General features: G+C 48.1%; 1 protein-coding gene across 9 annotated transcripts in view; it reads left to right on the forward strand.

Annotated features, from left to right (window-relative positions):
• Nucleotides 1-20,278, forward strand: part of DNMT3A (DNA methyltransferase 3 alpha) — a 1,939,932-nt gene that overhangs the window by 1,375,063 nt on the left and 544,591 nt on the right. For all 9 annotated transcript variants that reach the window (XM_085613211.1, XM_085613216.1, XM_085613220.1 and 6 more), the window contains one exon: nucleotides 12,918-13,030. In XM_085613211.1, coding sequence (XP_085469337.1) covers nucleotides 12,918-13,030 — 113 coding nt within the window. The remainder of the gene's footprint in view (nucleotides 1-12,917; nucleotides 13,031-20,278) is intronic.

Genomic DNA, 20,278 nt, shown 5'->3' on the forward strand with positions numbered 1-20,278 from the left:
ACCGGATCACGACGAATCCACATGTATGGCCTGTGCCCGATTCCGATCCAAGAAGACCCTTCGGAATCGACGAGCGGCGAGACTTGAAGCGCAGCAAGCGGCACCGGCCCCGACCAACATCTTCAGCGCCGAGGACGAAGATGTAGAAAGCGTGGAGAACCTGCCCTCCAGCCCCGCTTCCGAACACGATTCCGGATCGGAAGACATCGAAGAACAACTTTTTCACAGAGATGAAGACGATACCGAGGTAGGAGACTACGATGAGGCCTTAGGGGCCGAAGAAAGTGGCTCCGGTGACGAGCAAGGCCTACCCGTACAGACGGAGGATATCCCAGTGCGTCAGTCTATGGCTCCGGTCGAGGGATCGCCTTCAGGCCTTACCCAAGACCTATCTCGCGGTTCTTCGGCCCCGCCCTCGGGCCCGGCCTCGGACATTCAGCGACAGCCATTAGGACCCAAACCGGCTGGTTTCCCTTCATCAAAACCGAAACCAAAAGTCGTGTCGGTTCCACAGAAACCGAAACTGAAAGTGGTACTGGTCGGATCGAAGCCCACTACACCTTCGACGCCAGCAAAACCCGTCGGCACCGACCGCACCAAACGGGACTTCGGTGCCGAACTCGCAGCAGCAGACGTCGGCGCCGACACACGGAAAAAGGCCATCGGCACCGACAAACCGCCTCGGCACCAGGCACGGAAACAATCAGCTCCGGCCACGAAGGTCAAAATGGCCGCTGCGTTGCACACCCCTTTGAAAGCAGCACCTAAGGCACAATCATCGACGCCGTCAACGGCTACCGCCTCTCCTCGACTCGATGACCCCGTGGCCCCGAAGAAGCCCACGCCTGCCTCTACTGAACCGCTCGGCGCCAAACAACCGTCGGCGCTCCAGGTGCGACAAGTTGCAGAATCCTTGCAACGCATCAAAGAAAAGGCAGCCCTCCAGGACACGTCGGGCCCAGAGCCGAAAAAAGCTCAAAAAGCTTCTCCAGCGACACCTCATATCACTTTTGGCCTGCCGCCATCCACGGCGCCAAAAATGTTTGAAATAAGAACTCGTGTCACCCAAACTAGGATAACACCCGCCGAACGCTCTCCTACGGAGACGTCACCATCTCACATCATCGATGCCGACACCAGCAGAATAATGCTCCACAAGCGGAGAATATCTTCCGAACACGCTTTGGACTCCTACCGGATCCCGCTGAAGAAAAAGCTGCCAGCGGATTCGGAGCCGGTTCTTTACGAACGACTCCATACCTCCTACCCAGTTCCACAGTCCTTCTCCCCGACACACTCCGAAACCGACGTTTTGGAGGACTATATGGGTGACGACGTCCCCTACCCAAGAGGGATGGACACTGAGGGCCAACAGGACCCTGACCAGGCTTGGGATGACCCTGTAGACACAGGTGCACCTATGGATACACAGGACACGCAGCTCTATGGCGCAAAAACATCTCCCACAGAGGACACTGCCGCATTCAACGCCCTAATTGAACGTGCTGCGGAAAATCATGGTGTGCAACTTCACTCTGACACAATCGAGGACGATTTTCTAATGGATACTTTCGCATCCTCAGAAAGGAATATCAAAACTCTACCCATGCTAAAAGGTGTCCTCAAACCAGCAAAGGACATTTTCAAAGAACCCACCGGGGCAAGAGTGATAAACCCCAGGATCGACAAAAAATATAGGTCGGCGCCTGGGGACCCTACGTACATTAGAGGCCAGTTGCCTCTAGATTCCAACGTAGTCGCAAATGCTCGCAAACGGGCACACTCGCAAACAACTGGGGATGCTCCTCCCCCGGACAAAGAGTCCAAGGTGCTAGAGACCTCCGGCAAACGGGTGGCAGCCCAGGCAGCTAACATATGGCGTATTGCCAATACACAGGCGCTCCTAGCTCGCTACGATCGCGCACACTATGACACATTAGAAACCCTACTCCAACATCTCCCTGACCAATACAAAGAGGGAGCAGAGATCCTCATCAGGGAGGGACAACTCCTCACAAACGCATCCATTAAGTGTGCACTGGATGCCGCAGATACAGCTGCCAGAGCAATAAACACCAGCGTCATGCTACGACGACACGCCTGGTTACGAATCTCCGGATTCAAACCTGAGGTTCAAAATAACATTCTCAATCAGCCGGTCAACCCCGACTACTTATTCGGGCCGGAAGTTGACAACACCCTAGAGAAAATAAAAAAGGACACAGACACTGCAAAGTCCATGGGGGCTCTCCAAACACAGACCTTTCGGAGTGGCTCCTTTCGTCGCCCCGGAAATAGAGGAGCAGGTAGAGGACAGGGGTCACAGCAAACCTACAACAAGGGCAACACACAAAGTACCTACGATAAAAACACCCGGGGTGGGTATCGTGGCTCCAGCACAAAGGGCAGAGGACGCGGATACGGCAATACCAGGTCCTCCCCCAAGAACAAACAGTGACGCCCTCTCCCTTCCTCCCGACCACATAACACCTGTCGGGGGGAAGGCTACAATGGTTCCTGTCCACGTGGAACTCCATCACCACGGACAGGTGGGTCAAAGATATTATCAAACACGGTTACTGCCTAGAATTAACCTCCACTCCACCCACAATACCGCCAAAACACCGTCCTATGTCCTCAGAGCACTTAGCGCTCTTACAGCAGGAAGTACTAAGTATGCTGGAAAAAGGCGCAATAGAGGTCGTACCCGTCCACGAAAAAGGCATGGGGATATACTCCCTGTACTTCTTAATACCAAAAAAGGACGGGTCACTCAGACCTATACTAGACCTGAGACCCTTTAACCGCTACATTCTGTCAGAGCATTTCCGCATGCTCACCCTACAACAAGTCCTCCCGCTGCTCAAACAGGGAGACTTCCTAGCCACGCTAGATCTCAAAGACGCATATTTCCACATACCCATTCACCCCTCACACAGAAAATATCTCAGGTTCACTATTCAAGGGCAGCACTACCAATTCAAGGTTCTCCCCTTCGGCGTGACAACAGCACCCAGAGTTTTCACAAAGTGCCTAGCTACTGTGGCTGCACATCTACGGAGGCAACACATTCACGTCTACCCTTACCTGGACGACTGGCTTGTTCAGGCAAAGTCAGCCCAGCAATGTGCCAGCCACATGTCCCACACCATTCACCTTCTTCACAGTCTGGGGTTCTCACTAAATTACCCAAAATCACATCTCCAACCCGCACACGTACAACAGTACCTAGGTGCGACCATAGACACTCTGGCAGCCACAGCTCAGCCGAATTTAGTGAGGATCAACAGCATACAAATGCTGATTTCCAAGTTCAAACCACAACACTCCCTTCCTGCGCGAGTGTTCATGCAGTTGATAGGCATGATGGCCTCCTGCATCTTCATAGTCCCACACGCGAGACTACATATGCGCCCGCTTCAGGAGTGCTTAGCACGTCAATGGAATCAGGCTCACGGGCAACTGAAAGACCTAGTGTTGGTGAGCGGTCGGGCATACAACTCTCTGCATTGGTGGAACCCACAAAACCTTTGCAAGGGCCGACCGTTCCAAGAGCCTGTTCCACAAATTATACTGACAGCGGACGTGTCTCTCCAGGGATGGGGAGCTCATGTACTCAATTACACAGTGCAGGGACTATGGACAACACAACAAAAGAAGATGCACATCAACCTTCTGGAACTGATGGCAATCTTCCTAGCCATGAAGGCATTCAAAGTACATCTGTGCAACAAGGTCGTGTTGATCCGGACGGACAACATGACCGCCATGTACTACATACAAAAGCAGGGAGGAACACACTCTCCACAGTTGTCTCATCTGGCTCCGAGCATGTGGAAGTGGGCCATTCAGAGGAACATGTTCCTCATGGCGGAACACCTCCCCGGCAAGGACAACCAAATGGCGGATCTGCTCAGCAGACACAGCCACCAGATGCACGAGTGGTAGTTACACCCATCAGTACTCCAACCGTGGGGTCATCCAGAGATAGACCTATTCGCCACAAGCGAAAACGCAAAATGCCAAAGCTTTGCCGCCAGGTTCCCACATCCGCAGTCGCAGGGCAATGCGATATGGATGAACTGGTCCGGCAGATTTGCGTACGCTTTTCCCCCAGCACCATTGATACGGCTGGTGGCGTGCAAACTCAGACAACACTCACTGACACTCGTCCTGGTTGCTCCAACGTGGGCACGCCAACCATGGTACACCACCTTTCTCGAACTTTCCGTGGTGCCGCATCAAAGGCTGCGGATCAAACCCGCGCATTTGACGCAGAACCATGGAGAGATTCAACACCCAGATCCGCAACAGCTGAACCTGGCAATCTGGCTCCTGAAGTCCTAGAGTTTGGCTACCTGAATCTGCCACCTGACTGTATGGACATCATTAAGGAAGCTAGAAGACCCACTACCAGAGCTTGCTATGCAGCCAAATGGAAAAGGTTCGTAATTTATTGCAATAACAATGACATTAACCCGCTAGATGCATCCATCCAAAACATAATTTGTTACCTCTTACACCTATACCGATGCAATCTGGCATACACCTCAATACGTGTCCATTTGACCGCAATATCAGCCTATCTCCAGACCAGGCAGCACCTCTCTCTATTCAGAGTGCCTGCCATCAAAGCATTCTTGGAAGGACTCAAACGAGTAATTCCTCCAAGCCACCCACCAGCTCCAATGTGGAACCTCAACTTGGTCCTCACACGCATGATGGGTCCACCCTTCGAACCTCTACACTCATGCGAGATTCAGTTCCTCACCTGGAAAGTAGCTTTCCTAGTAGCGATCACTTCTTTAAGGAGAGTTAGTGAACTCTAGGCACTAACCATTCAAGAGCCATTCATACAGGTTCACGCAAACAGGGTTGTACTACGTACCAACCCAAAATTCATGCCCAAAGTGATCTCGCAGTTCCACATGACTCAAACTATTGAACTGCCTGTTTTCTTTCAAAACCCACAAACTGTCTCAGAAAGAGCACTCCATACACTGGATGTAAAGAGAGCCCTCATGTACTATATAGACAGGACTAAAGTCTTCAGGAAAACAAAACAACTTTTCGTTGCCTTTGCCCCACACCACAAAGGTAACGCCATCTCCAAAGCAGGTATAGCCAGATGGATCGTTAAATGTATTCAAATTTGCTATCAAAAGGCTAAACGCACATTAACGATTCCCCCACGAGCCCACTCAACACGTAAGTTAGGGGCCTCCATGGCTTTCCTGGGAAACATTCCTTTGCGTGATATATGTAGAGCAGCCACCTGGTCCACTACACATACATTTACCAAACACTACTGTGTAGATGTGCAATCAAAACAGCAGGCAGCTGTAGGACAGGCTGTTCTCAAAACTTTTTCAGACCGCTGCAGCTGGCACTGGTAGCCGCCGCTAATAGGAGGTACTGCTATGTATTCTATGCACAGATATGAATTCAGCAGCCCACATGCCTCGAACTGAATATGCTACTTACCAGTATGCATCTGTTCTTGGCATGTAGGGCTGCTGACATTCATATCGCCCACCCTCCTCCCCGGCGCTGTAGCAGCTGCAGCTCTCAGAATTACTGTATAGCATGGTCATCACTTTCTGTATCTACTCCATCACTGCCACAATGACGAAAAACAATCTGAGGATGGAGAGGATGCCCATGCGCACTATGGTCCAGGGGAGGAGTCACCTATCTCAGGATACTTCGAAGACTCTTCCAGGACAACAACGTGCAAACATCCGGACCCAACACTAGGCGGCGATCTATGCACAGATATGAATGTCAGCAGCCCTACATGCCAAGAACAGATGCATACTGGTAAGTAGCATATTCAGTCTTAAACATTATTTGACATTCTTGTACCAGTTGGGCACAATAAAGGAATAATGTGATCTTGGAGGGTCATTAAGCACGCCTTGTAAGTGTACATTGGCAATTTTTCATGCATATGTCTCTCAGGAAATATGCTGTGGTTTTTAGGTTGAGAAAGCAAGATACTTGCCGCAGTAAGAAGTAACCACACTGAGGCTTGATGTCTTCAAATACTCTTCTTTATTCAGTTGCTTAGTGGAGCCCTCCGACATACATCCACCTCAACTGAAATCTTATTGTTTCCTCAACGGTCAACCTGAGATCAGATTCCAGTTCTAGAATCACTCTTGTCAACTTCTCAAGGCCTGGCCTGACTCCACGCCACGCAATATAACAATACCATTCTTCTGACCGCCTCGTCATCCATGTCCTTCTCTAGCCCCTTCCTCCTCAGGCCTCCCCCCCTCCCCCACACACACACACACAAACACTAAAACTGGCATTTGGCTATCCTCCTTCTGTTCCAGAGAGAGAAACCCTACTACAATTATCCGTGTCTGGGAGGTTGTACAATGATCCAAGCACAGAGATGGCGGACATTGTAAGATATTGAAATTCAGGCCAACCATGTTTCAGACATTGGTAACAGGTCAAGGAAATGGTAACGTGATAGCATGGGAGTTGAGTACTCATGTAGCTCCCATGCAGATCGCTTCCTCAGATACTTACCCCTCTACATTTTAGGATTCTTGTCAAAATATTGACTGTAATGGGATATCTGAAAGAAACACATAGTGATAGATTCCTTACCTTCGAATATCCCCAGGCGTCAGACTGGATCCGGAAAGTTTTCGTCAGCAGTACCCCTGCGCGTCATTAGGAGGCGTCGTGCAGCTCCGCGACCGTTGTTGACGTCATGGTCGCCGGGATGACTTTGCGGGCGCTGCTTAAATGCCGTCCATGCGCGCTGACAGTTCTTTCTTTGTCAGCGCCAGCTGGCGCTGATCCGGGAAGAGCAGGTACCCTTAGTCTTTTTTTGACTAACTTTTTGAGGCTTTTTGTCTCCATTGTTTCATCAAGTCTTCGACTCCTGGTACAGTTAGGCTGCCCGGTTTTAAGTCCTGCGAGGAATGTCACCGCATGATGTCGGTGACGGACCTGCACCGAGTGTGTCTTTTCTGCCTGGGGCGCGACAACGACCCCAAGTCGTGCCCCGACTGCCGGGCGATGGCGCCGAAGTCTTTGCGGGAGCGGTCTTGAAAGCTGCTTGAGTTCCGACAGTCGGTTCCGCGCCGTTCCAGGTCCCGGTCCCGCGGGAGTTTGAGGGACCGTGCGCGGAGTCATCATCAGTCCTCCGATTTCAAGTCTTCGCACTCGGGGTCAGGTAAGGCGAAGCACAAGAAGGCGAAGAAGCACCATCGCTCTCCGACTTCCCCTCGCCGGTCACGCAACGCGGCTGAGGGTGCAGGTGGTGCCTCTCCCGCCTCCGGCACAGCCTGTGGTGTTGCCGCCAGCCTACCCACCCTTTCTGGGTCCGTCGGTGAATCCGGCCCAGATACAAGAGTTCCTGTCGGCCATGGCTCGACTCTTTGGGCCGTCTGCTCCCGCCGGTGCTCCTTCGGGCCTCACGGGCCCGACTGGAGGTCCTCTCGTTCCATCGCCGGCCGCTCTGGTGCCGCAGGACCCCCGTGGATCCTGGCCTGGATCTCGGTCGACACCGGTTGACCTAATAACACCTCCCCCAACGTCAACCCCACCGGCACCACTTCTGACGTCGCCCGCTCCTCGGGACGACGTCGGCCCCGGTTTTAGCCCCGAAGGGGACGCGGCGTCAGCCGGCATCAGCCAATGCCGTTCTCGACGCCGCTCAGGGATTTCTATCCCCATGTCCCTATTCCTTATTTTCGGCCTGTAAAGCGGCCTGAGGAAGAAGGGGGGGGACTGGGAGGGGTCTGTAGACCCTCTCGCAGCCGACTGCGAGTATGAGGAGGACTGGGCAGAGGAGTTGGGGGAAGCCAGAGGTCTGGATACCTCTCCAGACCTTGGCATGCTGTCTCCTCCTACTATGGCTACAGAGGAGGCACTAGTTACGCAGTGGTGTTACGTAGGGCGGCCGAGGCCCTACACCTCGAGCTCCCTACGGTGGCAGTCAGGACTAACCTCCTGACAGAAGTGCTCCAGCCAGCAGCTACTTCTGCTAAACCCTTGCTCCCCTTTCAACTAAGCACTTTCCGACGTTCTTTTGGGCACACCACAGGGGCTCCTGTGGATAGGAACGTGGCACGCCGCCATCGCCTGGCTCCGGGTGACCCCATTTTCCTCTCCCAAAACCCCAGCCTCGAGAGCTTGGTTGTCCAAGCCTCTGCTTCTCCAACCGCCTTCCCTTCCGCACTTCCGGATAGGGAATCCAAGAAACTGGATCAGTTTGCGAAGAAGAATTTTTCTTCCGCCAGTTCTGCGTTGCGGTCCATGAACACCGCATGCCTCTTTGGCCGTTATTCCCACTGTGTGTGGCATAAGGTGGCGGACTTGCTGCCCCATTGTCCGGAAGAGGCCCGGAAAACTCACTCCCAGGCTGTTGCAGAAGGGAGAGACGCTGCAAAGTTCATGATTCGTTGTGGCCTAGACACCGCCGACTCACTGGCAGATCGATTGCAACGACGGTGGCGATCAGACGCCACTCCTGGTTGATATCAACTGGATTTTTGGGGGATGTCCAATCAACCCTTATGGATATGCCCTTTGATGGCCGTCGCCTCTTCGGCGATAAAGCAGACCAGGCGTTGGAGAGGTTCAAGACTCCCGAGCTACAGCCAAGTCCTAAGGACTCTCTGCAGTCCGCCCTCCTCCACCGTCTGCTTTTCACTTCTTTTGTGGCACCGGAAGGGTCACCATGCAGCGTTAGCAACAGAGCCACAAGCCTGCGCAACAACAATCCCAGCGCAGACGCGGGTTACGCCATGGCGGACCAAGGGGCCAACGGGCGGGTCAGTCCACCTCCACCCCGGACACTACTGCCTCCAAACCTTCCTAGTCAGAGCTTTCAGGCTCATCAAACGCCAGTGGGCGGCAGGATTCGCCGTCACCTCCCCCACTGGCGCACCATCACATCGGACAGGTGAGTTTTAGAGATAGCCCGAAGGGGCTTCTCCCTCCCCTTCGAGACTACCCCTGAAGCCATGCCACCTCAGTACCACCGCATGTTGGGGGATCACTTGGTGCTTCTTCTGAAGGAAGTTGCGGCCCTCTTGGCCATGGGGGCCATCGAGCGCATTCCGACACCAGAAGTAGGGAGTGGTTGTTATTCCCACTACTTCGTGGTGCCAAAGAAGGGCAAGGGCCTGCGTCCTATCTTAGACCTCCGGAACGTCAATCGCTTCCTCCGCAAAGAGAAGTTCAAGATGCTCACTTTGGCTCAGGCCTTGTCTGCCCTCGACCCACAAGCCTGGATGTTAGAGCTGGACTTGCAGGATGCGTATTTCCACATCTCACTCCTGCGGGCCCACCGGCGTTACCTGCGGTTCACGGTAGGCCACGAGCACTTTCAGTTCACCGTGCTCCCTTTCGGCCTTACCAAGGCCCCTCGGGTGTTCACGGAAGTGATGCCGGTGGTCGCAGCTCATCTGCGCAGATCAGGGGTTTTAGTCTTCCCCTATCTCGACGACTGGCTGTTGAAGGCAGGCTTGCCCCGGACAGTCGTCTCTCTCCTCCAGACTATGGCTGACCTCCTGCATTCGCTGGGGTTCTCCATCAATGTGCCGAAGTCGCACCTGATTCCGTCTCAGAAGCTCCTCTTCATCGGAGCGGTTTTGGACATGGCGCAGTTTCGGGTCTGTCCTCCCGGACAGCGTGTCTGGGATATTCGGGCTCTGATCCCGATCTTTCAGCCCTTTTCCCGTGTTTAGGTCAGGGTAACCCTGAGACTGCTGGGCCTCATGGCCTCCTGCATCCTGCTGTCCACAAAATGTACTTCTATCAGTGTACTGTTGAATATTACTCCGGCAACATGGCTCTCAGGGTAAAACACACTCTGCTGATATCTTTTGTGAGCTGCCGGTCCCAATTTGTAATCCCTGCACGGTCAGTTTAGCCTCCCATGTTTTTTAAGGTACATTAATTGACTGTTTCATTCTGTAGTAGCCATACATATTTACTGCCCTTAAAAATAGCATAAGTGCAATATGAAGCACTATGTAAAATGTATTCATTGTTAAGTAAAAAGGTTCTTTGACTAATGTTTGTTCTCCAAATTGTTAACTAATGTAATGAATGAAGATTTCACAGTAGTCCCATTTATCCTTTTTTTTTTCTTTTTTTTTATGTAAATCTTGACAGCTTAAAAATGCATGGCATTGTTATTAGAATATGCTTTTGGTAAATATTTTGCAGTACTGTATCATTTTTCTTTAAGGGTGTCATAATAAATTCTACGATGATGTAGCATTGTATTGTATCTACGTGTAATGGTGAACAAATTAACATTTGCAAATTAATGTTGTTTTCCGACAAATTGTATTATGTTATCACTTAATATGACAGTGTGATACTGCCTTAAGTTAGTTGTGCAATGCTGGGAGACAGGAGATGGTCTTACTAGGTCTCTAGCTGTTTCTGAAAGAGGTTTTTGTGGGGAAACAAACTGAGAGAGAGCGAAAGGGCATTGCACAACTGTGGGAAATGACATGCAATGCTTTTACTTCAGTCCATGGTTTGCGTGCCTTTGGAACCTGTAGGAGCAACTAACTGGATAATCCCAGTTCTCCCACAGGAGCAAATGTATGTTATGTTATTGGTATTTGTATAGCACACAGTCTACCGTTAGTATGTTTTTTAGTACTATAAACTTAGGGGAGTTATCCATTTTATACCACGAGTCACATTACAAACCACCGTCTAAAATATCTTTGGGGTATTCTGGTCCATATATGTGATTGAAGGTGTTACTTTAAGAAACTGGTCGCCATTGTAAGAAGTTAAGTACGGGAGAGATAGGATCAGAGCAAGTAAGAAGCTGGGCTGCAACATTCTGTAACCTTCCGCAGAGACGCAGGAAAACTCCTTTTGCATGGCCCAGGAAGAAAAGGAGAACACTCTCTCCGGTGCATTCTCTGGCAGGGACCTCTTTCACCATTAAAAGCTTCCACTCATATAAAGTGAACAGGTTCTTACGATGGTAAGTTTTCTTCCTAGAGTTGATATTTTGGATTGAGCTCAGAGCACTCCACCTATGATAACTTTGATGAGAGCACGGTTGGTTCATGAGAGAAGGTAGCATTGGAGGTGTAACGTATTGGGATGAGTGAGAACATTAGGCACACAAAACTGCAGTTGTCTTTTGGTTTTACAACGACTTCTGCACATTCTTGGTTAGCTGTCTAAAATGTTTTCGTTAAAGGCAACCCTCCTCTGTCTTTAGGTCTACTGCTTACTTCTGTATTCTTGTAGCATCTGACCATGCTATAGAAACAAAGCCTTATTGTATTGAATATTGAGCAAGGATAACATCCTTTCCCTAGTATTCTAATGCTCATGTCTGCAACTATAGCCATACTGGTGTGTGGAAAGGATTTTGTTTGGGTCTTTCACTAATGGGCAGTAATATTCAGAGTTGGGTAGTCTTTAAAATTACTGGTGCTTGGGAACCCTTATTATAATAAGTACACTTTATTTAAATCGGAGAATCAGGGGCAGTGTGGGCCATAAAATAAGGTATAAATGTAAAACCAGAATTACATTTGAATAAAGGAGCTATGGAGGCAATACTCTAAAGAAGGAAATGAAAGCAAGGTTAGTAGATCAAACAATCATTCGGGGAATTGTAAGCACGCTACTCACCCGTGAGGCGCTCAAGGCGCTGGGGGGTTGGAGGGGGAAGCAGTTCCATTTAGCCGAAGAGCCAGGTCTTGAGAGCCTCCCTGAAGTAGTTCAGGGAGGGGGCATGTCTGATGTTGATCAGGAGCTCTTGGCTGCGATGTGGGAGAAGGCTCTTTCCCCTGCTTTGGCTTCGCCGATGCGTGGGGTCTCGGCAAGGACGCAGTTGATGGATCGGAGGTTTCTTTTGGGTACGTGGAAGGTGAGTATCGTTGAGGTATTGGGGTCCGGTGTTGTTTAGGCATTTGTAGACGTGGGGGAGTATCTTGAAAGTGACTCTCCTCGACGGGGAACCAGTGGAGCTTCCATAGGTGTTCGGTGATGAGCTTGTGTCGAGGGATACCGAGGATGAGTCTGGCGGCGGTGTTTTGTATTGTCTGGAGTTTGCGGAGTAGAGACTAGTTTATGCCGGCGTAGAGGACGTTTCCGTATTCCTTCCTGCTGGTGATGAGCGATGGAGTGGAAACATAGTTTAGAAGCAAAGACAATAAAAAAATTAATTTTGGAGCAAAGAATGATAGAAAAAAAAGATATGTAAGAAAGAAAAAGACACAAACATGAATCGAGAAATGTAGTAGAAAATGGAAAAAATTATGAAAGAATTATAATTAACCGATTGAGAATTGGACGATTTGGGGGAAAAGGCAGAAGGCAGGGAGGGCTAGTCTGTTAAACCGACATTTGTCTAAGCATATAAATTTGTGCAATGTTAACCATTGTACTACTGCATTGTATCATCGAAAAGAGATTGCTTGTTTTTGATAGACATTTATTTATTTTGACTTTATTTTAAACTTGCTCTTTTATGAAGACTCAAATGTGCTAACTTTTAAACTCCAGGTGAAACCACAGCCTCGCACATACACTATACTTTTAATTATATTTGTAACTCTTTTTCTTTCATTACAACACTTGCTTTTTAAATGCCCCTTGTCTTGCTCTCATCTCTCACACATTATTTTTTCTCTGTTTTTCTTTCTCACTCTTCACATTTCCTCATCCTAATTTCTCTATCTTTGACACTTTCTCTTAAACCTATGTTTTTTTAGGTTGAACTCATTACCTCTTTTTTACTAACTATCAAGCTTTTCCCTTGCATACGTGAGATGTGCTTTCTCTTTTCTCCTTTTGTTTCCTCCCAGCTTTTGCTCTGTGAACTAAGTCTCTCTCACACTCTCCTCTATTTGTCCAAGCAAACATAACTTTCAAAATGTTATTTCATATTGTCACAGAACTGTTTCCTTGAGTGTGCATATCAGTATGACGATGATGGCTACCAGTCCTACTGCACGATATGCTGTGGCGGTCGTGAAGTCCTTATGTGTGGAAACAATAACTGTTGTAGGTAAGGAAAACAACAGCATGCAATAAGCAGCATGTATTTACCCACATAGACCTGTATTGTACTTCCTTATTGCCCTTCCCCCGCTCCCCTTTCATTTATTTTCTTTTAATGCTGTGCATGGGGAGCCAGTACATTGTACTCGATGGACAAATCTTTTACTAGTTGCATAGATGTGAAATTATGAAGGAGATAGGGTATAATTAAAATGGTGCACTTTTAGCAGCCTTTAAAAGCTTAGAATCTGATAAAAATGTAGTAGCTGGGGGCTATTATTTAAAAAGGGTCGATGTAAATGACACATGACATACAAAATTGTTACCTATATTAAATATCTGGAGTTTAAAACTCGCAAGTTTAACTTGTATATTAATTGGCATGAGCATTACCTACAGCGGAGTATGTCACACATAAAATGCAGTCCTATATAAAGGTGATGCTATGTACAGTCAAGTCATAATGCCAGACAGATGGTTTGCAATCACTGATTACAATAATTGCAGAACTCCACACATGTAGTAAGCATTGGACCTATCTTTAGGCCAAACTATGAACGATAGTAGAAGAAGCTCAGGTAGTCGTGCCGAATGGTCCCAAGAGTGCCCAATAAATTTGGTGGCCTTCATCGAGGCAAAAAATTAAGGGAAGGACAGTGGGGGATACGAGAGGGATCCACAAGAGAACATTATTGAAGGTAAAACCCACAGTGTTCTATGTGGTCAGTGCCAGAGCACCTTCTGTGTTCAGGAGGCCAAGAGTAGTATAGCAATGGTTATACGTTTGTAGACGCATAAGGAGAAATTAGCTTATCTGATAGAGACTTCTAGCTGTAGAATTTCCCAGGCATCAGACTGGATCCTGTGAACATTTTTCCTGCGCGCCGGTAGGTGGCATCATTTGGCTCTGCGTAAGTCATCTGCGCCGAAAGTGGCATCCGCAACACCTATATAAGTGCCACCTAGGCGCACTGACGTCAGTTCTTTTCTTTCGGCGCCAGCAAAGCTGATCCTAATAAGATCTACCCCTTCAGTCAGTTTGACTGGAATTTTTCGACTTTTTATCAACTCATTTTGAGGCTTTTCCTCCTGGTGTGGCAGGGATGTTCTCCAGGAAAGCTAGCTTCAAGCCCTATGTAGCCTGTCAGTGATGGGCCCACATCTTATTTTTTATTTTATTTTTTTGATTGGGTTCATGTTGTGGTTCCCTTTCATTTTTTTTTTTTATATCTTTATTAGTACATTTTTATCTGGCACGATACATCTATTGTCAAGCATCAATAAGCATCACCTTCATTACAACATCTCTTCTTCAATGGCACTGTGCAGAGAAATCAGCGTATTTCCTTTACATAATCCTGGTGTCGTTTGTATCTACAGTATATGGATGCTCATGCAGTTGTTAATCGTCTTGGGCACTTACGGCCCGCACATTCTGTCATCTCCAATCGAGCGCCAGGATAAAAGTGTTCGGTATGCCTATTCCCAACAGTAATCCACAGTGCGACAGAGGCAAGAAAAATAATAGAAAATAAATAAAAGGAAGCAACACTTATGAGAATGTTATTCATTTTGGATCTCAACTCTTGAATTATACCTTCGAACATATCTAGAATAAACAGATCCATATATATATATATATATGAATGTTGCATCTGTTCACTAGATATCTATTTTAGAACATTTCAACCACATCCTTTAACAACCGATAATAAATCTAAGCAAACGAGATATCAATATGCTGAGGGAATATGTATCCAATACCTGGTGTGTCTTTTTAGGTGTTGCCATGTCTAGATTAGTTTGTCGGTATTGAGCGTGGGCTGCCACTTCTATTGCCCATGCGGGCGTGTGGTCGCTAGGGTTATTTCTGCTTCCGTTTAGCATCTTTAAGGAATGCGAGGCTTTGTCTGATCCAACCACTGTGGTTGGGATAGCATACAGATGCAGCACATCCTCTACTTTCAGGTGACACATCCGGTGCTAGGCTCCACCTGCTGTGCGGGAGGTGTCTGCAGTGGGGCACCGGAGCGCACAAGCGTTCTGAGCATATCATCCCGGGTCTGTGCAATGGGATGTTTCCTCAACCCTGCCGTTTCTTCCCTGTGTAGGGTGGTGCTCTCTGCCTGTGCCCACACTTCTAGGGACCTCTTCCATTGTAATACCTCTGGCGCATCCTTGTGCTTCCATCTTTGTTATGAGTCGTTTCGCTGTTTGGAAACCTAAGTCTCGAATCTGAAGCTCGCTTTATTTGCCTTATTTCTTTTATAGAACCCCAGGATACAGACCTCCCAATTGGCATGTACCTCCATGTTGGTGCAGGTAGTGAACGTTTCCGATATCGCACGCCAGTAAGTGTGACGCTTCGGGCAAGACCACAGCATATGTAGCAGGTTAGCACCTAGGAGGCGGCACCTTGGGCATTCGGAGGTGTTGATATGAAAATATTTGTTAATCTTATCTGGTGAAAGATATGCCCTATGTAATATATATGTTTGTATTAGTTTGAATCTTGAATTACGCGGTACATGTGTGACACTGGCTAAAACTCGTTCCCAATCTTTATCAGTCCAGGGACGGCCTCTGTCCTCAGTCCAATGTGCGCGAAGCCTCTGTAGCGGCTTCAATGTATGACTGAGAAGGGCTTGCACCAGCCAGTGTATTACATGTGACCCCTCCCCCATTACATGCAGGTATTGCAATAATTGATGTGTCGGCGGTTCATTTGTTATGTCCCCCCATGCTGGAGTAAACGTTCGTGTAATAGTTGCATATGTGAGAAATTGGCCCATTGGTAAACTAGTATCTGCTGTTAGTGTCGCAAAAGACAACAAGGCACCATCTACGTACAGATCTCCAAGTGTCTCCACTCCCGCTTCAGTCCAAGGCATCAATGTCGTGTCGGTTATAGAATCTCTACCCCTAGGCGTCCCTATAAGTGGTAGTGTCAGTGCATAGGGGAGTGTGTCTTTCGTGAGGTGGAGGCTTCTCCTGTAGCATCTGTGTGCCAGTTCGATATGTATCTGCGTCGGTCGGGGAATTTTTGCCAGTGGGTGAAACAATCCGCATATCTGAGTCTGCGTCCAGATTGTTGTCTCTGTCGCCGTGTCCGTTAGATTTTTCCCGCTTAGCCACTTTGCAACCCACTGTAGTTGTGCGGCTATGTAGTAGAGCTCCAGATGTGGCACTGCCAGCCCTCCACTTTCCGAGGGTGCATACAATTTCTGTAATGCAATTCGGGGGCGCCCTGTATTCCAGATCAAGCCTCGGATTAACCCATCCAAGTCTCTAAACAGTCTCACTGGGACATGTACCGGAAGATTCGCGAAATAATACAGGAGCCTGGGCAGTACTGTCTTTTTAGTTAAGGTGATGCGGCTCATCACATTGAGCGGCAGCGTCTTCCAGAATTGCCAGATTACCCTCCAGTATATCTCCTGGGGACATACATATCTATCTATCTATCTATCTATCTATCTATCTATCTATCTATCTATCTATCTATCTATCTATCTATCTATCAGGAACACTCCTTCGCCTTGAAAAGCGGTTTTATCATGTCAGAAAGAAAGGAGCACGGACCGCAGTTCAGTGCAAGAAAATGGTTTATTCTCTCAAGGTATGTCAGCCATGACGCGTTTCGACTCCGTGGAGCCTTGATCACATGGGGGGGGGGGGGGGGTGTGTGTGTGTGTGTGTGTGTGTGTGTGTGTGTGTGTGTGTGTGTGTGTGTTTTTCTACTGGCGGTCACCAGTGGATAGTTATAGTTAGGACCCTGTTTCCATAGGAAATCCGCAACATTCTATTTGGAATAACTTTGGCGCCGGTCGACGAATCCTCGCGAAATTTTCAAAATAGGTGGGGCGCTACGCTCCGCTCCTACCCTGAAAGTCTCGGGGGGGATTCGTCAAGCGGGGGCTGAGATAAAAGGGGGGTCCCAAAACGCGTTTTTCCCATGCATTTTTCCATAGGACCTTTAGACACAGCTACAGCCCGAACGGCTGAACAGAGTTACTTGAAATTTGGCAGAGAGGTAGTCCTCAGGTCAAGGAAGTGCCTTTTGTAGGTCTGGTGTAAATCTGTTCAGTAGTTCCTGAGAAAATAGCATTTAAATCAATATATATATCTGAGCCAGCTTACCGTGCGCTTACGGTAAGCTTACCGTACGGTGCCGTGCGCGAGCGCGATTCTGATTGGCTGTTAGATCTTAGTAAACATTCGAATCGTTCGAAACCAGGAAGCGGCGGCCGCCATTTTCTCTCTCGCACTCTGAGGGGGGGAGGAAAAACAAAGGCAAAAAACATGTAAAGGGACTGTATAGACAGCTCCTAACCACCTAGCCTTGATGAATGTGTCCCCAAAGATCCCCCAAGGCCAAAAATTCATTTTTATTGTTTTACGAAAAATCGCTGATTATGCTTACCGTACGCGTACGGTAAAAAAAAAAAAAAATTATCCACACTCTCCCCACCCCGCGTGCTCACTGTGCGCGCACGGTGCGCGAAGCGCACCGCGCGCGCACGGAACGAACTGCGTTAAGTGGGCGCGCACGCCACGAATGGCGTAAAGTAACTTAGCATTTAAAAAACCGTACAGATTCACTGAAAAAACCATAGGTTTCACACACGTTCTAGTTAGGAATTAGCATTTAAAAAACCTTGCAAATTCAGTGAAAAAACCATAGGTTTCACACATGTTATAGTTAGCTGGACATTTTACTGATAAAAAACCAATGAAATTCCCCCGTTATAGTTAGTGCAGGCAACTATAACTCACGCGACCGCAATCCTCTGCTGATGACATATGTGTCTTTATGAAAAAAAAAATATTTGCAATATATGTATAGCTAAAATTTAATGGAAGAAGACATGGGCAAATAAGTGTCTAAATACAGTATTAGCATCAGCAGAGGATTGCGGTCGCGTGAGTTATAGTTGCCTGCACTAACTATAACGGGGGAATTTCCATGTTTTTTTATCAGTAAAATGTCCAGCTAACTATAACATGTGTGAAACCTATGGTTTTTTCACTGAATATATATACGCGCGCACACACACACACACACACCCCCCCCCCCCCCCCCATTAATTACTATATCTGCCACAGTCTCACAGAGAGAGTAGGCGCCTGACTTGGCCCAGTTTACCCTGAGGCCAGACACTGCTTCAAACCTGCGGAACAATGCTGAAATTGCCAGCGGCACAGCATGCAAGTCTTGTATATATAATAACAAATCATCTGCTTATAGGGACACTGCATGTAATCCGTCGCTCAAAGGGATGCCCCAATCCGCGCCAGCCTCTCGGAGGAGAGCTGCCAAAGGCTCCATAGCAAGAGAAAAGAGCAGCGGGGACAAGGGGCATTCCTGCCTAGTACCTCGTCTCACCCTTATTTCGTCCGACAGGAGCTTGCCCGTGCGGACTCTCACTGTTGGGCGTTGGTAACTGTTGGGCGTTGGTACAGCAATTGTAGATATTCATCTCCTAGCTCATACTTGCGCAGAACTGCCGCTAGATAAGTCCATTCCAGTGAGTCAAAGGCCTTCTCCAGGTCTAATATCAGGCAGCCAGATCTAGGCCAGGTCTTCGCTGCATATCTCTGAATTCTGAACAGCCTGCGAATATTTAGGGTGGTGCTTCTGTTAGATGGGACCACATCTTATATGCTGTAGTGTCTCTAGTGCGACCATGATCCGAAGTCCTGCTCAGACTGCCACTCCATGAATCCTAAGGCCTTGCGGAGAAGGTCCCTGGAATGGTCGCGGAGTCCGAAATCCCCGTCCCACTCCAGATCCTCAAGACATCTGGGTAAGTGTCAATAGAAGAAGTAATTGTCGAAGAGGTCTTTGACTTCTCCTCGTCTGTCGGCTAACAAGATGAGAGAGCATTGTCATTTAATGTCTGGCTTCATAGTAGAGCCTGCACCGACGCCATGGCTCCCCGACTTTCTGGTAGCCGGAGTGACCCCCGCCCAACTAAAAGAGTTTTATGAGACCATGCTCCTCATATGTGGGTGGCCCAACCCCACCGGTGTGTCTTCAGGCCCGCGGGGTTGGAAGGTGCCCTTCCTGGTTCCGCGCTGGTGGCTCTGGCCCCAATCGTGCCCCAAGCATCAAACTGGTGCCGGTCATACTATCTCGACCTTTCCCCAATGCCTGTCCTGATGCCGACCCTTCCAGCGCCCACCTGAGGCGCCATCCCCGACTGATCTCCGACTCCAATACAGAGCCAATGGACTGTCGCCCAACGCCGTATTTTGCGCCGACCGGAACCTTGCCTCCAAGATTGGAACCTGAGCCCTATTTCCTTGGGTTAGGACACTGGGAGGAATGAAAGGGTCGTTGGACCCTGAGGAATGCCACTCATTTGAGGAAATCCCGAACATGAACTGCTGTGAGTAACTGGGTAAATCCAGCGGACTGGATACTTCTCCAGGTACTGGTATCGGGCCTCTAAATATGTACTTGCCCACTCGCTATGGCGAGTAAGAATTTATCAGGTCAAGCTATTTTTAGGAAAGGAACAAGTGTTATGTTCATTCAGAAACTGAATGAGCAATAAAGATGTGTCTAAATCTTGTTTTAATCTTGACCCATTTGCTGTCTGTTTCAAAGACTGGTCAAATGTCAGTTGTCCTTTTACTAATTGCTGCTTATCTTATCCTTTGATATGGTGTTTACGTTTTTTTCTCTTACTACGGTTAAAGGCTTTTGTCAAGTGAGCTGTCTCGCACACATTGCGAAACAAAAGGCTGTAAAATGTCAGGTTTTTTCCTAACACATTTAAATAGGTTGGAAATGAATACTACAAACATTTCAAAATATACCAAGAATTACGGAAGCACATTTTAGTTTTGAAATTCAGAAGTGTGATGCAAATAAAGATTTAAATGCTAACAAAACCAATCAGAACACTATACTTGAAAAATATTTGCAGAAACTTGATTTCCAATTATTATTATTTTAGGGTCATGTGTTTCCGATGTGTGGCTAGATTTGCATTATATATGGAGCAAACATTTAGTCTGTTAAATCAATCGAGAGTTTTTTGTACAGCAGACATGCTGAACGCGCGTATGTATATTGAAACTTGCTCTCATGTGTGATAATGAAGAAAATGGCGGCTCAGTGAATTAAAATATTTGACTAGGATCACAAAATTTGAAACAGATTTATGGGTCAAGAGCATTACACTTAGGTCAAGTCGATTATTTAAGTTAACAGGCCTGTGGGCCTAGTAAACTTTTTCCATTTGTT

The sequence above is a fragment of the Triturus cristatus genome, chromosome 6, assembly GCF_964204655.1.
Source record: "Triturus cristatus chromosome 6, aTriCri1.1, whole genome shotgun sequence".
In the NCBI taxonomy this organism is placed as follows: Eukaryota; Metazoa; Chordata; class Amphibia; order Caudata; family Salamandridae; genus Triturus; species Triturus cristatus.